This window comes from Nannospalax galili, unplaced genomic scaffold, assembly GCF_000622305.1.
Source record: "Nannospalax galili isolate Female #2095 unplaced genomic scaffold, S.galili_v1.0 scaffold1844, whole genome shotgun sequence".
NCBI classification, from domain to species: Eukaryota; Metazoa; Chordata; class Mammalia; order Rodentia; family Spalacidae; genus Nannospalax; species Nannospalax galili.
In genome coordinates, this window is record NW_008351522.1 from 21,542 (window position 1) to 36,895 (window position 15,354).

Consider the following 15,354-nt stretch of genomic DNA (forward strand, 5'->3'; position numbering starts at 1 on the left):
TACCAAACATTTTTTTTAATTCCAAATGACAGGTGGGTGTGCCGGTGCATGCCTTTAATCCCAGCATTTGGGAGGCAGAGGCAGGTGGATCTCTGTAAGAGGCAAGTCTGGTCTACATAGTGAGTTCCAGGCCAGCTAGGGTTACAGAAGGCCCTGTCTCAAAAAGACAAAAAAAAAAAAAAAAATCCAAATGACAGGAATTAATATATATTTTTCAATAATAACTTTGAATGCTTTGATCCTTAATCAAAAGACAGAAGATTGCTGTAAAAAATGGTACTCATCAATTTGTTGCCTGCAGGAAACACAACTCACTGGCAAAGATAGAGTCTTGGGTGAACAGATAAATGTTACTTCTTGATTAAAGGAACAATCCATCAAGAAGATGTAACAATTCTAAACATATACACATTGAACATTACTCCACCAAATTTAATAAATACTATTGGATGAAAAGGCACAGATTGACCTCTACACGGTCATAGTGAGTGACTCTAGTACTACACTTTCCCCAATAAACAGGTTATCTAGACATAAAAATAAACATCAGAGTTAAATGACATTGTAGAGTGAATGGACTCAGCAGACATCTATAGAATATTCTACCTAGATACCCTGGAATACACATTTTCAGCAGCCCATGAAACATTCTATAAAATAGAACATATTTTAAGGCTTGAAGCAAACCTTAACAAATACAAGGAAATTGAAATATATATTTATTTTTGGGTCTTAATGTCCATCAACAGATGAGTAAATAAAGAAAATGTAGTTTATACATGAGTTTTATTTAGCCATAAAGAGCAAAATTGTCATTTCCAGGAAAATGGATGCAATTATAGATCATATTCAGCAAAATAAGATGGACTCAGACAAATATGGTTTCTCTCATGGATTCTAAATTTTATATAGATACATAAAAATGCGTGTGTGTGTGTGTGTGTGTGTCTGTCTGTCTGTCTGTCTTAAAACTTGAGACCAGGTCACCTTCGCAGCCTCCTGTGTCTCTCCACTCCCTTTCAGTCTGTCTCCTCTCCCACCTTCCTAGTCTGGCAGCCACTAGCCGAGCTTGCAGCTTTCCCGGCTCTCAGACATGACCAACACCAAGGCCAGCCCCGAGTATGCTTCGTTTTCCACTGTCCTAGGCAGGCACCTCGTCCACCAGAGAGTAGTGTGGTATTGAAGCTGTGGGTCAAGCGGCCAGAGCTGATCATGAAGCCCATCATCCCGGTGGTTATGACTGGCATCATTGCTATCTGTGGCCTGGTGGTGGCGTCCTTATCACCAATTCCCTGACCCATGGCATCACGCTCAGCAGGAGTTTCCTCCAGCTGGATGCTGGCCTGACTGTGGGGCTGCGTGGCCTGGCAGCCAGCTTTGCCATTAGCGTTGTGGGTGATGCTGGTGTGTGGGGATTGTTCATGGGCATGATTCTGATCCTCATCGTCTTGGCCTCTGCAGTCTCATCGTGGCCCTCATCCTCTCCACAAAGTAGCCTTTTTCTGAGCCCTCCAGCCATAGAACACAATGTAAAGACCACCCCTCCTCACCGGAATGAACAGCTAGACACACACACACGGGCAGCTGCCTCCTCCATAGTGGGTCTTGTAAGTGCACAGTGTCCTAGTGTCCATTGTCCTTTGCCCTCTCCTGGCCCCTGTGGCCTGGTGCTGTGGACATCTGGGTCCATTTATCCCCTATCCAGCCCCTGACTAGTGAGGATGCCTGCCAGTGGCTACTGCACCCATCACCCTAGAGTGTTCTGTGTGTAAGGATGATTATAGAGTTGTCCTTTTTCTCTTCACTGGATGTTCTTTAGTAAAAGATTTGACTTGTTCAATGCATCTGTGGAGCAGCCCTGTCTCCCAGCTATATCATAACCATTAGTAGAGGTTGCTTTGTGGTGTTCCCATTGCTGAGACTCCTTGGATGAAGCCACACTCTTCCCAGACCTGGGCAGCCAGGCTGGAGGGCAGAGTGCTGCTGCTCACCAGGGCTAGCACCGAGCTGTGTTCACTAAAGTTCTCGGATGTGAAAAAAAACCCCAAACCCCTTGAAACCGAATGGGGGAGTGAGTAGTGGGAGACTAGAGAAAGAGGAAGGTATGGAGGTGACTATGGTCAAACATACTCGGAAATGTATACAAAACCCCTTACTGTGTGCAATGAATATACACCAAGAAAAACATAAAATAACCTTCAATTATTATTTCTAGATTTTGGCTAACTTCCAGATTCACATGGGACCAACACCCTCATTACTTAGCTAAGGAGGTCATGCCCGGTGTCATGGAGGACCAAGGCAGAGGATGGTTACTGTATATCTCATGGTTACTAGAAGAGGGGTTGACTGCCTTCTGAGGGTTGCTAAGTTTCTATAAATTTGACACCATGGACAGATGAGCATGTGCTTAGGTATGGGTATTCTGTTTTGAAAGAGATCCTTTTCATAAATTTAAGGCACATACTGATTATTCCTAGTTTTGGACCTACTCTGAATTTACACACCCTCGTTGCCTGGACGCCTAAACTGACTACAGCACTTGCAATCCTGTATTATCATAGATAGTTCAAAACCTCAACTTTCATTCCTGATTCTTTTTAGCATATTGGTTTCTTCCTGATTATTGTTTCCATCTAAGCCTAAATATAAATCAGGCATGGTAGTGCACCACCTGTAATCCAGGCACTTAGGAGGCTAATATAAGGATTTCCAACTGGAGGCCAGCCAGGGCTACAAAGGGACTTGGTCTCAAAATAAGCAAACAAACCAAAAACCCACAAACAAAAACATTGAAACATAAAATTATATCAGTTTTATAGAGATTCTTAAAACCCTTATTATGAAATCTTGAATGCGTGCAACCATAAATAATAGCTCCCCCGTTTTATGTTTTCACATGTGACATATTCTATTCTTGCACCCATTTTAAAACAAAGTTGGTGCTGAACTCACTGACCGAAACAGTAGAAATGGTGAGTACCTGTATATAAAGTATTACTAGAACAGCATGTCCTAGATGTGCAAATCAAAATTATATTTTAAACTGTTTTTACAGACGAAATGCCAGCATTACAAGAAAAAACTAATAGAGCTAGAAGACACCATTTCATGTTTGCAAAAGGATATCCACAGACTAACAAAGGAGGAAGAAGAGCGTGTTGTCACTCAGAACAGAGTGTTCGCCTATCTCTGCAAAAGGGTTCCTCATACAGTCTTGGATAAACAGTAACTAATGCTTAGTACTTAGGATGATAATGTAACTAGGTTTTGTTGTTGTTGTTGTTGTTTAAAGCTGTTTTATCTTGAAGGTGGCATGTCTCTTGTAGAGTTTTCTCCTCATTTTTTAAAAAAGTTTATCCTGTATCTTATTTTTCCTTAGAGCTATTTTGAGAAATGAATTTAGACATTTATTTTAAAAGTACTAAACATGGGACCAGCAAGATAGCTCAGTAGGTAAGGGAGCTTACTGCCAAGCCTACCAGCCTGAGTTTAATCCCTGGGACTCACATGATAGAAAATCTAGAGAGCTGATTTCTGCAAGTCTTCCTCTGACTTCCAACATATGCACCATAGCATATACACCTTTGTACACACAAATAACGAATAATATTTACATTTAAAACAAATTTTAAAAATACTTAACATTTAAAATTAAATTTCTAATTCAAAAAAATTATATTTATGTTGTATGTATGTATTCATGTGGTGTGGCACACCATGTCTCAGAGGATAACTTGATGAGTCAATTTTCTTACATCACGTGACTTCTGGGGATTAAACTTCGGTCATCAGACTTGGCAGCAACCACCATTACCTGCTCAGTCATCTCACCCCCCCCACACACACCTTCTTTTAAATAGATGCATGCACTGAGAAGACTTCCCCCTTCAGATCACATGACGCCTTTAATTTGTCCCACCAAATTTCTACTTTTTTTTCTTTTAGACAGGGTCTCTCTGTAGCCCCAGCTGTCCTGGAACTCACTTTGTAGACCAGGCTGGCCTTGAACTCACAGAGATGCACCTGCCTCTGCCTCCCAAGTGCCAGGATTAAAGGTGTGCGCCACCATGCCTGACTTAAATTTCTACTTTTTAAGCCTGCTTTAAAATGTTTTGTTTGTTTGCTTTTGTTTCTTGTTCATCTGTTTTGGTCTTTTTGAGACAGGGTCTCCTGCAGCCACAACTGACCTGAACTCACTTTGTAGACCAGGTTGACCTCAAACAGAGATCCACCTGCCTCTGCCTCCCCATTTGCCCAGGCTTGTTTTTGTTTTTTTGAGACAGGGTCTCTCTATCTCCCCAGCTGGCCTGGAAGTCACTATGTAGATCTGGCTGGCCTGAATCTTATGGAGATTTACCTACCTCTGCCTGGGATTAAAGGCATATACTACCACATCTGGCTTTAAAATTGAATTTTAACTGGTACACAAAAACATAAATATTGGATTGGCAAAATCGCTCAGTCATTGAGTAAAAGCATTTGCTTATACAGCTTGACAACTTGATGCCCAGAACCAACTCATGGCAGAAGAACCAACTTGCATGTAAGGTTAATGATCTGAGGTCAGTCTCCAAGGTGGCAAGAGAGAACTGACTCCTGAGAGTTGTCCTCTGATCCCCACAGACAGACTGTGCCGCACACACACACACACACACACACACACACACACACACACACACGAGAACAGTGATGCCCTGAACAACTTACTGGGTTGCTTCCTTGGGCAAATATTCCTGTGGGAGATTGCTAGATATAGAAGTGTTGGGACATTTTTTAAGTTGAAACATATTTATAAATATTTATACTCTATTAATTGAAATTAATATATATGGCTTACTGTAATATATTCCAAGGCAGGGCCTTACTGTGTAGTCCTAGCTGGCCTAGAACTCACAGAGATTCACCTTCCACCAGAGTGCTAGGATTAAAGGTGTGTTCCACCATGCCCAGCTGATTTAATTTCTTTAAGTTTGCCAGACAATCTGTACTTATTGTTATCATTATAATTTGAAGTTATTAGAGAATAGTAGATAATACTGTCTTTTAAAAATGTGCCTTTTTTGTTTTCTAGGTTGCTTTGCCTAATTGATTACTATGAATCTAAAATTAGAAAAATCCACACACAAAGGTATTATAATTTTTTTTTGGTCTTTTTTTCTCCCTATAGCCCAGTTGGCTTGGAATTTACAGTGCAGACCAGACAGACCTTGAACTCACAGAGATCTGCTTGCCTTTGCCTCTCAGTCCTGGGATTAAAGGTGTGTGCCACCATGCCTAGTCAGAAATTTGGGTTTTTAATTCCTGTTAAGGTTATTAAGCTCTTAATAGATTGGCTTAATTTTCATTAGCTAGATTTTTTTTAAAGGATGATTTATCGTAAGATGCAGTGTGTTTATCTTTTTATAGGCAATATAAGGAAGATGAAAGTCAGTCAGAAGAAGACAAAGACTACAGAAATATGGATGCCTCACCATGTTATAAAGGCCTTCTAACGGTATGGGCTCTGTATAACTAATTAATACTTTTTTTTTAATAAACTAAAACAATCACATAGGAAAGTTACTTTACTGTGAAATGTATTTCAGTCATTACACAATCAACTCCAGGAGTCAAAATCCAAGATTGATGCACTTTTAAGTGAAAAGCTGAAACTCCAAAAAGATTTGGAAAGCAGGTGAGTAAAATAAGTAATTTTTCTTTATCCTTTGGAATGTTGAATTAATCATTCTTGCCCCTTTACTCTGAAACTTGGATACTTGACACTCTTATTTTTATTTTGGTCAGTTGTCTTTCATGGCAGATGATGAAAGGAATAGAAATTCTTAGGCGGGCAAGGGAAATAAGACTTATACTTTAATGAAGAAAGATCATTAAATGGTTTACAGAATAAAGTCTGAAAACCTGCTGGTTTTATATTTATATATATATATATATGTATGGTTTTGGTTAAATATATATATAAAGATGTATTAAGAATTTTAAAGCATGCTTGGGAGTAATGAACAATTCAGGATATTGGTAACCTATGGTATGGGAGGGACAGGAATTAATGAAGAACATGCAATATCTTAAGTATAGGTATATTTTAGCTTAAAAAGATTTAAATCCATTAATATTGAATAAAGTGGAGTGGTAGATACACCACAAGTTACAAATTAATACAAAAATAAATAAAAGCTGTAAATAAGGAATTATAGAAGAAATCAAAATGGCTAGTAAACACCTCAATAATGAAGAATTAAGAATTTTAATAAGTTTACTTGTGAAAAGAGATCCTTTATTATTTGATAAGTACTTTTGCCATTTTATTCAATAAATTGAATATATTCAACATGATTTATTTTCTACAGGCCCACAGAGCATGAATTAAGACTTTATAAACAACAGGTGAAGAAACTGGAAAAAGCCCTTAAGAAAAGCATCAAGTAATTACATTTTCTCAAAGTCACAGCTTTTGTTTGCATACTGTAATTTTTCTTTGTTCCTTTTTATTTTGTGTGTATGAGTGTCTTGCCTGCATGTAGGTAAGTGTACCAATGTTGTGCAACCCCTGTGGAGTCCAGAAGAGGGCATCAGATCCCCTGGAAGTGGAGTTAAGAACAGTTGTTAGCCACCATATGGGTGCCTAGGCTTTTGGTGGATATGACATGAGGAGTATTTTTGAGTGAGGTGTGGTGACACAACCTATAAATCTCATCACTGTGGAGGTCGCAGGAGGAGGATAACAAATTTGAGGCTAGCCTGGGCTATATGACAAGACCCTGTCTCAAAAAACAAAAGTAACCAAGACAAAAAGGGCAATTTTTCTGGTTGTAACAATTTAAAAGCAATTTGGACTTGGCTTTATTTTTTACTTTTCTTAACATTTTTTAATTTTTATTTTATGTGTATGAGTGTATTGCCTGCATGTATGTTGTGCAGTGCCTACAGAGGTCAGAAGAGGGCGTCAGATCCCTGGAATTGGAGTTAGAATGGTTGTTAGCCACTATGTGGGTACTGGGAATGAAACCCAGGTCCTCTGCAAGAGCAGCCACTGAGCCATTTCTCTAGCCCCCTACTTTTTTTTTTAACTGAGAATTTTTATTGATATATATGTATATATATATGATGAAATATATATAATGAAATATGATCATATATACCCCTTTCTCCCTTCTAACTCCTCCAATATCCTCTAGCCAACTTCATGTGTTTTTTTAAATAACTTACTAAGCCCAGTTGGTGCTCCCAATATGTGCATGAGTTGAGGCTGTCCACTGGAGTATGGGAATCCTATCAGTATGGGAATCCTATCAGTGGCCACATCCTCAAAAAAGAGTGATTCCCATGATCTTATGTAAGTAACCTCAGCTGTTGTGAGTTCACAACTGTGATCACCATGTCATGTCTACAAGACAGCATTCCTCCCCATTCTCTGGCTCTTACATTCTTTCAATCACCTTTTCCCTGATGTTTCCTGAGCCTTTGTGTGGGATATGGGGTGATAAAGATGGCCTGTTTAGGGCTGATTACTCAGTCACTTATTCTCAGCACTTTGACCAGTTACTCATTTCTTCATTGATACTGCCCATTGCAAAAAGAAGCTTTTCTAACAAACCCATGTTTTGGAAGTGACATTGTCCGCCCATGCAGGTCACTTACTTTCAAAATCTTTTTTTTAAGGTGTATTTTGAAATTTGCTTACTCACTAATGGGTTTCCATAAGGCTGTTTCATACATGTTTGGGTTTGGTTAACCTATCACCTTCATCTTCCTACCCCCATCCCTGCTTAACCCTTTAACCTTAGGTAATCTGCCCCCCTCCTCTCATTTCACATGTGCTCTACTCTCCAATTATTTTTTAATTGGGTTATGAGATAGTAGACTCTGTGCTAGTTACTTTCTATTACTGTGATTAAAAACACTGACCAAACCACATGGAGGGGAAAGGGTTTATCCTACACTGCCCAGGTTCATCACTGAGGGAAGTCAGGCCAGGAACTCAGGGCAGGAACCTGGAGGCAGGAACTAAAGCACAGACCATGGAGGAATGTTGCTTACTGGCTATTTCATCTATCCTTTGTTTGGCCTGCTTTCTTATTCAACCTAGGATCACCTGCCCAGCGTGTCATGGCCCACAGTGGGCTGGGCCCTCCACATTACTCAACAATCAAGAAAATGCCCTATAGACATGGCCACAGGCCAGTTCAATGGTGAAAATTTCTCAGTTGAGATTCTCTCTACTCTAGTTGTCAAATCGACAACTGAAGCTATCCCACACAGCTTCCACATGGGTTTTCATGTACCCTTCCTTTGGTTTTGCCCTGTCCTTCACCTGGCTTCCCCCATACATATGTGTACTTCCTTGCCCCATTAGTCTACCTCTCTACTTTCATTTTATCTATAATCTACTATCCCCCCTTCTTTAATGTGTTCCCCCCTCCCCCCCGACAGGCCCCTTTTTGGTTTCCTGGCTTCCACTTAATGCTCCAAGTTAAACACACAAAAGATTTGAAGCTGGGACTGCATATGAGAAAGAACATGAAACATTTTTCTTTCTCCTGGACTTGGGTTTGTAGTTACATTAATTACATATAGAAATAAAAGAATAAAAGAGACGAAGATTTTTAATAGAAAATTATCTTTAGAAATGGAAGATTTGCAAGAGAAACAATAACATTAGAGTGGTATGCCCTATATTTTGTTGTTGGTAATCATGTTCTAAAGATCTTTTTTTTTTTTTTTCTTTTTTGTCTTTTTGAGACAGGGTCTCCCTGTAGTCCCAGCTGTCCTGGAACTCACTATGCAGACCAGGCTGGCCTTGAACTCACAGAGATCCGCCTGCCTCTGCCTCCCAAGTGCTGGGATTAAAGGTGTGTGCCACCACGCTTGGCTGAAGATCTTATTTTTAACTATTGGTGCTAGGGATTGAACCTAAGACCTTGACATGCTCTATCACCAAGGTACATCTCCAGCATGATCTGAAAAATATAAAGCTTTGTCACTTTAAAAGTACCAGAAGACACATAGTGAACCATCCCTATCTCCCCCTGCTTTGAAAAGTTATTTGAAATGTTGATCTTGGGCTGGACATAGTGGTACAAACCTTTAGTCCCAGCACTCGGAAGGTAGAGGCAAGCAGATCTCTGTGAGATTCCAGCCTGGGCAACATAGTGAGTTCCAGGCCAGCTAGGGCTACAGAGAGACCCTGTCTTAAAAAACAAACAAAAAAGTTGATTTAAATAGTGATGACATTTCCTAAAGATTATGTGTCTATTCTTTTTTAAAAAATTTTTTTATTATTTTTATTTAGTGTGTATGAGTGTACTGCCTACATATAGGTAGGTATACCTGTGTTGTGCAATTCTCACGGAGGTCAGAAGAGGGCATTGGATCCACTAGATGGTTAGCTGCCATGTGGGTGCTGGGATTCAAGCCCAGGTCTTCTGCAAGAATAGCCAGTGCTCTTAACCACCGAGCCACCTCTCCAGCCCATGTGTCTATTCTTGATTCAAAAGTTGGGAAGCAATGGGATGAAGTATTTATTTTTATTTTTATGTGTATTGAGTGTATTGCCTGCATGTATGTCATGCCCACGGAGGTCAGAAGAGGGCATTGGATTCCCTAGAACTAGTTAGGGATGGTTGTTAGCCACCATGTGCATGCTGAGAACCTATCCTGGGTTTTCTGCAAGGGCAGCCAGTGCCCTTAACTGCTGAGCCATCTCTCTAGTCCCTGTGGTGAAATAATTTGAAAATCTGTTAGTCAACTGTTGTAGTATATATTCAGTGATAGCTATTCTTCCTCCTTCCTATGGCAACATTTATCACAGTGAAAAGGAAACATGGGCAATCAGGAATTATACATTGAAATGTTTTGGGGAAGGAAAACTAAATTAAGGTTGCATTTATTCAGTGAATACCCCTTCCTACTGTTGCTGGACATTTTGGCTACCTATTAGTACTTCCTAGGATCTACTTGGTATTCTAGACACTGAAGATCCGGTGGTAAGCCAAATAGAAAAGATCCCTGACCTCATAGAGATGACACAAAGGGAAAGAATAAGCCAATTTAAATAGTATAAATACCATAAAAATATTTTTTAAAGGGCTAGTTGGATGTTGGTTCAGTGTGTAAAGCACTTATCACACAAGCCTTGATGCAGTCTATAGAGTTCACGTTCTTTTCTTCCTAGATAAAAGAATTAAAAGGCAAGAAAGGATTCAGAGTTCAGCAGAGCCAAAGTTTTACTCAAAGTGAAAGTAGCAAGTGAGAACATATGTCTTGCAAAAGGAGGAGCCCTGGGGTCAGGAAGTTTATCTCTGGTGGTTTTTATTGAGTTCTGTAGCATGTCCAGTACCCAAATTCAATTGGAAATCCCTGAGGACATGCATACTTTTCAGCTCAGGGATTGGGTACCCTGCTTCAGGACACAGGTCAAGTCAGGAAGTTACTTTGACTTGAGTTACTTTGAGGCTCTTGGTTCACAAGGTCTCAGATCATCGTCCATCAGCCTTGGTACTTTCTGTGCATATCTCCGTGAGTACCTGTTTTCTAGTGTCAGACACACTTGGATAGATGAGTTAATTTTTGGCTATGGCACAGCTGCCATTATACCCAACACTCATCTTAGGACGTGCTGCTTTAAAATAACTACCTACTAGAGCTGGAGAGATGGCTCAGCAGTTAAGAGTACTGACTGCTCTTGCAGAGGACCTGGGTTTGAATCCCAGCACCCACATGGTATCTAATAACCATCCATAGCTCCAGTTCCAGGAGATCCAGTGCCCTCTTCTGACTTCTGCGGGCACTGCATGATATGGGTGCACTTACATACATGCAGGCAATACACTCATACACACAAAAATAATAAAAATATTTTAAGAAATATCTACCTAGGGCTCGTCTTCCCTGTCTGCCTAACAAGGAGAACTACTGAACTGATTTCCTTCATTCCCTCCCTCAAAGGTAACCCTAACTGTTAAAGGATTGGGTTGATGATCTCTCTTTTCTGCTTCCTGCTAATGGAGTGAGTGGAGTCATAAAACAGCCATCAGGATCTCTTCACTGTGTGTGGGGTGGGGGGCGCTGTCTAGGAGCCCATGAGATAAATTCCATGTGGTGGTGGATTGACCTGTCATCTTAGTCTTAGGTGCCAGTAGATTTCTTTCCTTGTCTTGTGCTCCTGTTATTTGGGCTAACATCTAAAACACATTTAAAATATGATTGAGAGTATTATGATGAAAGCAGTGAGATGGGGTATCTGTCCCATCTCCGGCAAGGGCATTGATGAGGGAAACAGCCAGCCAGTGAATCCCCAGTATGTTAGTCATTGGCATTAACAAAACCGAGAATGTCTTTTCCTCCCTTGTCGATTATGTGTATCTTGTGGAATGGTGTATTGGCTTTTCTGAGAATTTTGATCAGCTTATTTTCTATCAACTCTAATTGAGTCTTAGGCTGTTGTACTTCCATGATTTTAATGTCATGCGGTGTATTTAGTCTCAGGTCAATGGAAGATGTTTCTTGTTTCTTTTTCTTTTGTTTTTCTTTCTTTTTTTTTTCTTTTTTTTTTCTTTTTTGGTCTTTTTGAGATAGGGTCTCTGCATAGCCCAAGCTGGCCTTGAACTCACAGAGATCCACCTGCCTGTGCCTCTGCCTCCCACATGGCTGGGATTAAAGGGGTATGCCACCACGCCTGGCCTGGAAGATGTTTCCCTGCCATCTAGGTTTTCATGGCTCTTATTAGTAGACCCTAAGCAGATTTGTTTTATCTCTCTGGTATTGCTCCAAATTCCAGCATGAGGGAATGTGTACCTTGTCTTCCTACAGGGGAAGTTTGATAATGTTACAGTTTCATTATGTAAACCCTCCCAGCAAAATATCCCCTTTCTCACATACCAAACCTTATTCCTGGAACGGGTTGACACTAAGAGCCAGACTTGGGAAAAATCAGGATTCTATTTTTGTTGGGGACATAACCAGATTACCACCTTTTTGTTCACAATCAGAGAGAGAAATGAACTTCCATTGAGATTCATTTGGAAGGATTACCTATCTTTGTCCAATGGGTACTATGTAAATATCCTCAGCAACTTCCCCCATCCCAGTTAACTGTAGGCCTCTGCATTAAGGGGGGGTTTGCAATTGTCCCATAGCTAATTCCAATTCCATGTGCATCAGCATAGTCAATGGTCCCTGCTGAGTTAGCGTACAGGCCTTTTCGCAGGTTTGGGTTAGAAAATAATTTTTAAGACCTGCCTAGTATAAATTTATCCAATCTATTGGGCCAGAGTATTCTTTTGGGAGTGTCTCCCATCCTCTACTTTCCTCCAGAAACATTAACCCTACCTTGTGTCCTATCCTGGAAAGGGAGTCCTTTCCTAAAAAATGTCTCGCCTCTGTTGTGGTCCATTCAATTTGTCTCATGAATCTGGTGCCTAATTTACTAAAAAGGTCTTTTCTTTTGGCTTATAGGGCAGTTCTGGGAAGTCCACCAAGAATATTGGGTTCATTGAAGGGCAGTGGCTTGAGTACAGTTAGGGTAATGGTATGGACCCAAAATTTCAAAGTGTCCCACTGCAGGGTTAACCTGGTAGAGGTGACTCCCAGGTAGGGTGAAATCTGAATTTGCCATAAAGGTTCCCAGAACCTTCCAGGCAGGCCTAAGGGTGGTTTAGTACTCACTGGGATGTGGGTCTACCATGTCACTCTGAGTTGAGATTTCAGAGTCATGGGGGTGGTTCAATAATCCATCCACAGCTGTAGGGTAAGGAGTTTGGAGGACAATAGATGCTATAACAATGGGCCTTGCATAGTTTTGCACAGTTCTTGAAAAGGTTCTTAGAGGCTTTTGGTGGAATTTTGTTAATGGCTTAACAGTGATCAGACTGCTGTCAAATAAGTATCATTCCCCATTTCTTACATAACAGAAGGAAAAAGATCAGATATTTTATTTTGATCCATATTAAAATTATTGTCAAAAAGTATTACTTTATTGGTTGGATTTCAAGATATGAAGAAAAGGATCCCTGAAAAGCAGCTCCCTTTATAAAGATCCAGAGTAGATCCCTTCCATTCCCAAAATTGGGGCAGTCCTGTATTTGATTCAGATTGGATAATGAAGGAACTTCCTTTGGGGTGGGGGTGTGATGAAAACCCAGTATTTTTCCATGTCTGTGAGTTTGGGTCAAAAAAAGTAGGTTCCTATGTAGGACACTGGAATTTGGTGAGAGTGGGTATTAAAGCAGTTTAAAACCTCATTTGGGAGTAAAGCAGAGTGATTTGGGAAGTCATCCTGAATTGTGGGGAAAGTGATACCACAAACTAAATTGAGGTAGGCACTGCAAGAGAAGTGAGCTATAAACAACAAAAAAAGCAACAGCAAGTGTGATAACCATACACACTGCTGCTTTGGACCCAGACTTAAGAACTTAGTTTTGGTTGGAAGGCTGTCATTTGAAGAGCAGCTTAAGTTCTCCTAGTGGCTCACAAGAGTAACTGGAACAAAGGCTGGGCATGGGTGGCACATGCCTTTAAATCCCAGAACTTGAGAGGCAGAGGCAGAAGGATCTCTGTGCATTCAAGGCCAGCCTGGTCTACATAGTGAGTTCCAGGACAGCTAGGGCTTCAGGGAGACCCTGGAAAAAAAAAAAAAAAAAGAATAACTGGAACAAATTGATCTTAGTCTCTCAAGAATGCACTGGTGGTTTAGGAGAGTCAGGAGCAGTACTCCAAGGCTTAAAACAAATGTGGTGGGTCCACACATCCAGTCCTGTTACTCCCACTTCCATGGTGTAGATAGAATAGTGGGATATAGGCTATCTCATAGGGAGTGAGTAAGGCCTCCATTCAGATCAGGAGGCTTAACTAAGTACCCCGGACAGAAGAGGGAGGGTTCTCCCTGTTGTTCCTCTCAAGGGAGCCCAGCTTGAAGTTCTGACAATATTTGCTGGAATTTTGCCAATTGGGTAACATGAGTATTTAGCATGGCCATTTCTGCATCCAACTTTAAATCAGTGGTAAATTATAGCCTGCCATTATAGTGCCTTAAAGGGACTTCGGCCCTGATATTTAAGCCTGAATAGAGTCCAAGGTAATAATTTAGTCCAAGGAGTTTGGGTTTTCTGAATGAAACTTTTTTTTTTTGTCTGAGACAGGGTCTTCCTGTAGCCAGCTGGCCTGGAACTCACAGAGATCCACCTGCCTCTGCCGCCAGAGTTCTGGGATCAAAGGTGTGCGCCACCACACCCAGTTCCTGAATGAACTTTAAATGCCTCTTTAAAAATTAGCCTTTTCTATTTTTCCTTATGATTGGGGGCACTAGGTACAATGTAGGGGAAACTGAATCCTTAATGCTTTAGTTAGGCTTTTCGTGACTTCTGAGTTAAGCAGGTCCATTGTCACAGAGTGACCATGGACTAGGAATTGGCTGCCCTATTTCCTTTAAGCTATCAAGACCCTAAATGGCATCATGATGATCAAAGAGATTAATGGATGAAGGGGCACTTCCATTACTGCATCCTATAAGGTCTCAGAAAGGTTAAAATTGAGCCCTTTAAAGTACTCCCAGTTTACCACTGTAGGTCACGGGGGAAAGGAGATTCCCATGGCTTTCTTCCAAAGATTTCTCAAGGTTATGAAAAAATAAACTAATATAGAACCAATGGCACATGAAGAAAGGACATGATCCTAAAAGACAAATTCCCAACTCAATCTGACCTAAGCATTAAAAAAAAAGACAAAAATTGGTGACTGAACCAGCCAAGCCACTAGACAATTCAATCCAAGACACTACAGAGGTCTTTTATCATAGAGACCAGGAGCAGAGAGATGGAAGATAAACATCCTGGGGATCTGCTGGCAGCCATGAGGGCGAATCCTCAAGGAGTACACTCCAAGTCAGAGACATGTTTCTTATGCGAGCAGGAAGGCCATTTCAGGCAGGAATGCCCTCAGACGAAGGTTTTCCTCCAGGATTCTGCACCATTTGTAAGGACAGTCACTGGAAGATTAGACCCTCTTGGAACCTGTCAGGATCAATCAAGGTCATCCTCTCCATCAACAATAGGTCCAAGGGCCTCTCATATAGGTTCCAGTTTGAGGAGTCCAAGCAATCTTGACAGTTAAATCTGTTTCCTCAATGCAGAAGCCTGATTCTTGGCCCTTTCTCTCCTGGTTTGAAATCCCAACAAAAGGTTATAATTTAGAGCATATCAGGTCAGCCATTTCAGCATTATTTTACTCAGATGCATGCCTGTTAATGGGGAGATCTTCATTTCTGTCATTCCATTTCGCTGGTCCCCTAATGCCTGCCCCCCTTTTGGGAAGATATCTTGTGGCCAAACTGGAAGTTAAACTCCTCTCCACCCA

At 40.8% G+C, this 15,354-nt stretch overlaps 1 protein-coding gene and 1 pseudogene across 1 annotated transcript in view; both read left to right on the forward strand.

Moving 5' to 3' along the window:
* Nucleotides 1–15,354, forward strand: part of Cep70 (centrosomal protein 70) — a 52,416-nt gene that overhangs the window by 14,456 nt on the left and 22,606 nt on the right. The window contains exons 4-8 of the mRNA XM_008848455.3: nucleotides 3,059–3,228; nucleotides 5,075–5,131; nucleotides 5,410–5,497; nucleotides 5,589–5,677; nucleotides 6,354–6,428. Of these exons, the coding sequence (XP_008846677.1) occupies nucleotides 3,059–3,228; nucleotides 5,075–5,131; nucleotides 5,410–5,497; nucleotides 5,589–5,677; nucleotides 6,354–6,428 (479 nt within the window). The remainder of the gene's footprint in view (nucleotides 1–3,058; nucleotides 3,229–5,074; nucleotides 5,132–5,409; nucleotides 5,498–5,588; nucleotides 5,678–6,353; nucleotides 6,429–15,354) is intronic.
* Nucleotides 1,021–1,702, forward strand: LOC115066847 (annotated as a pseudogene).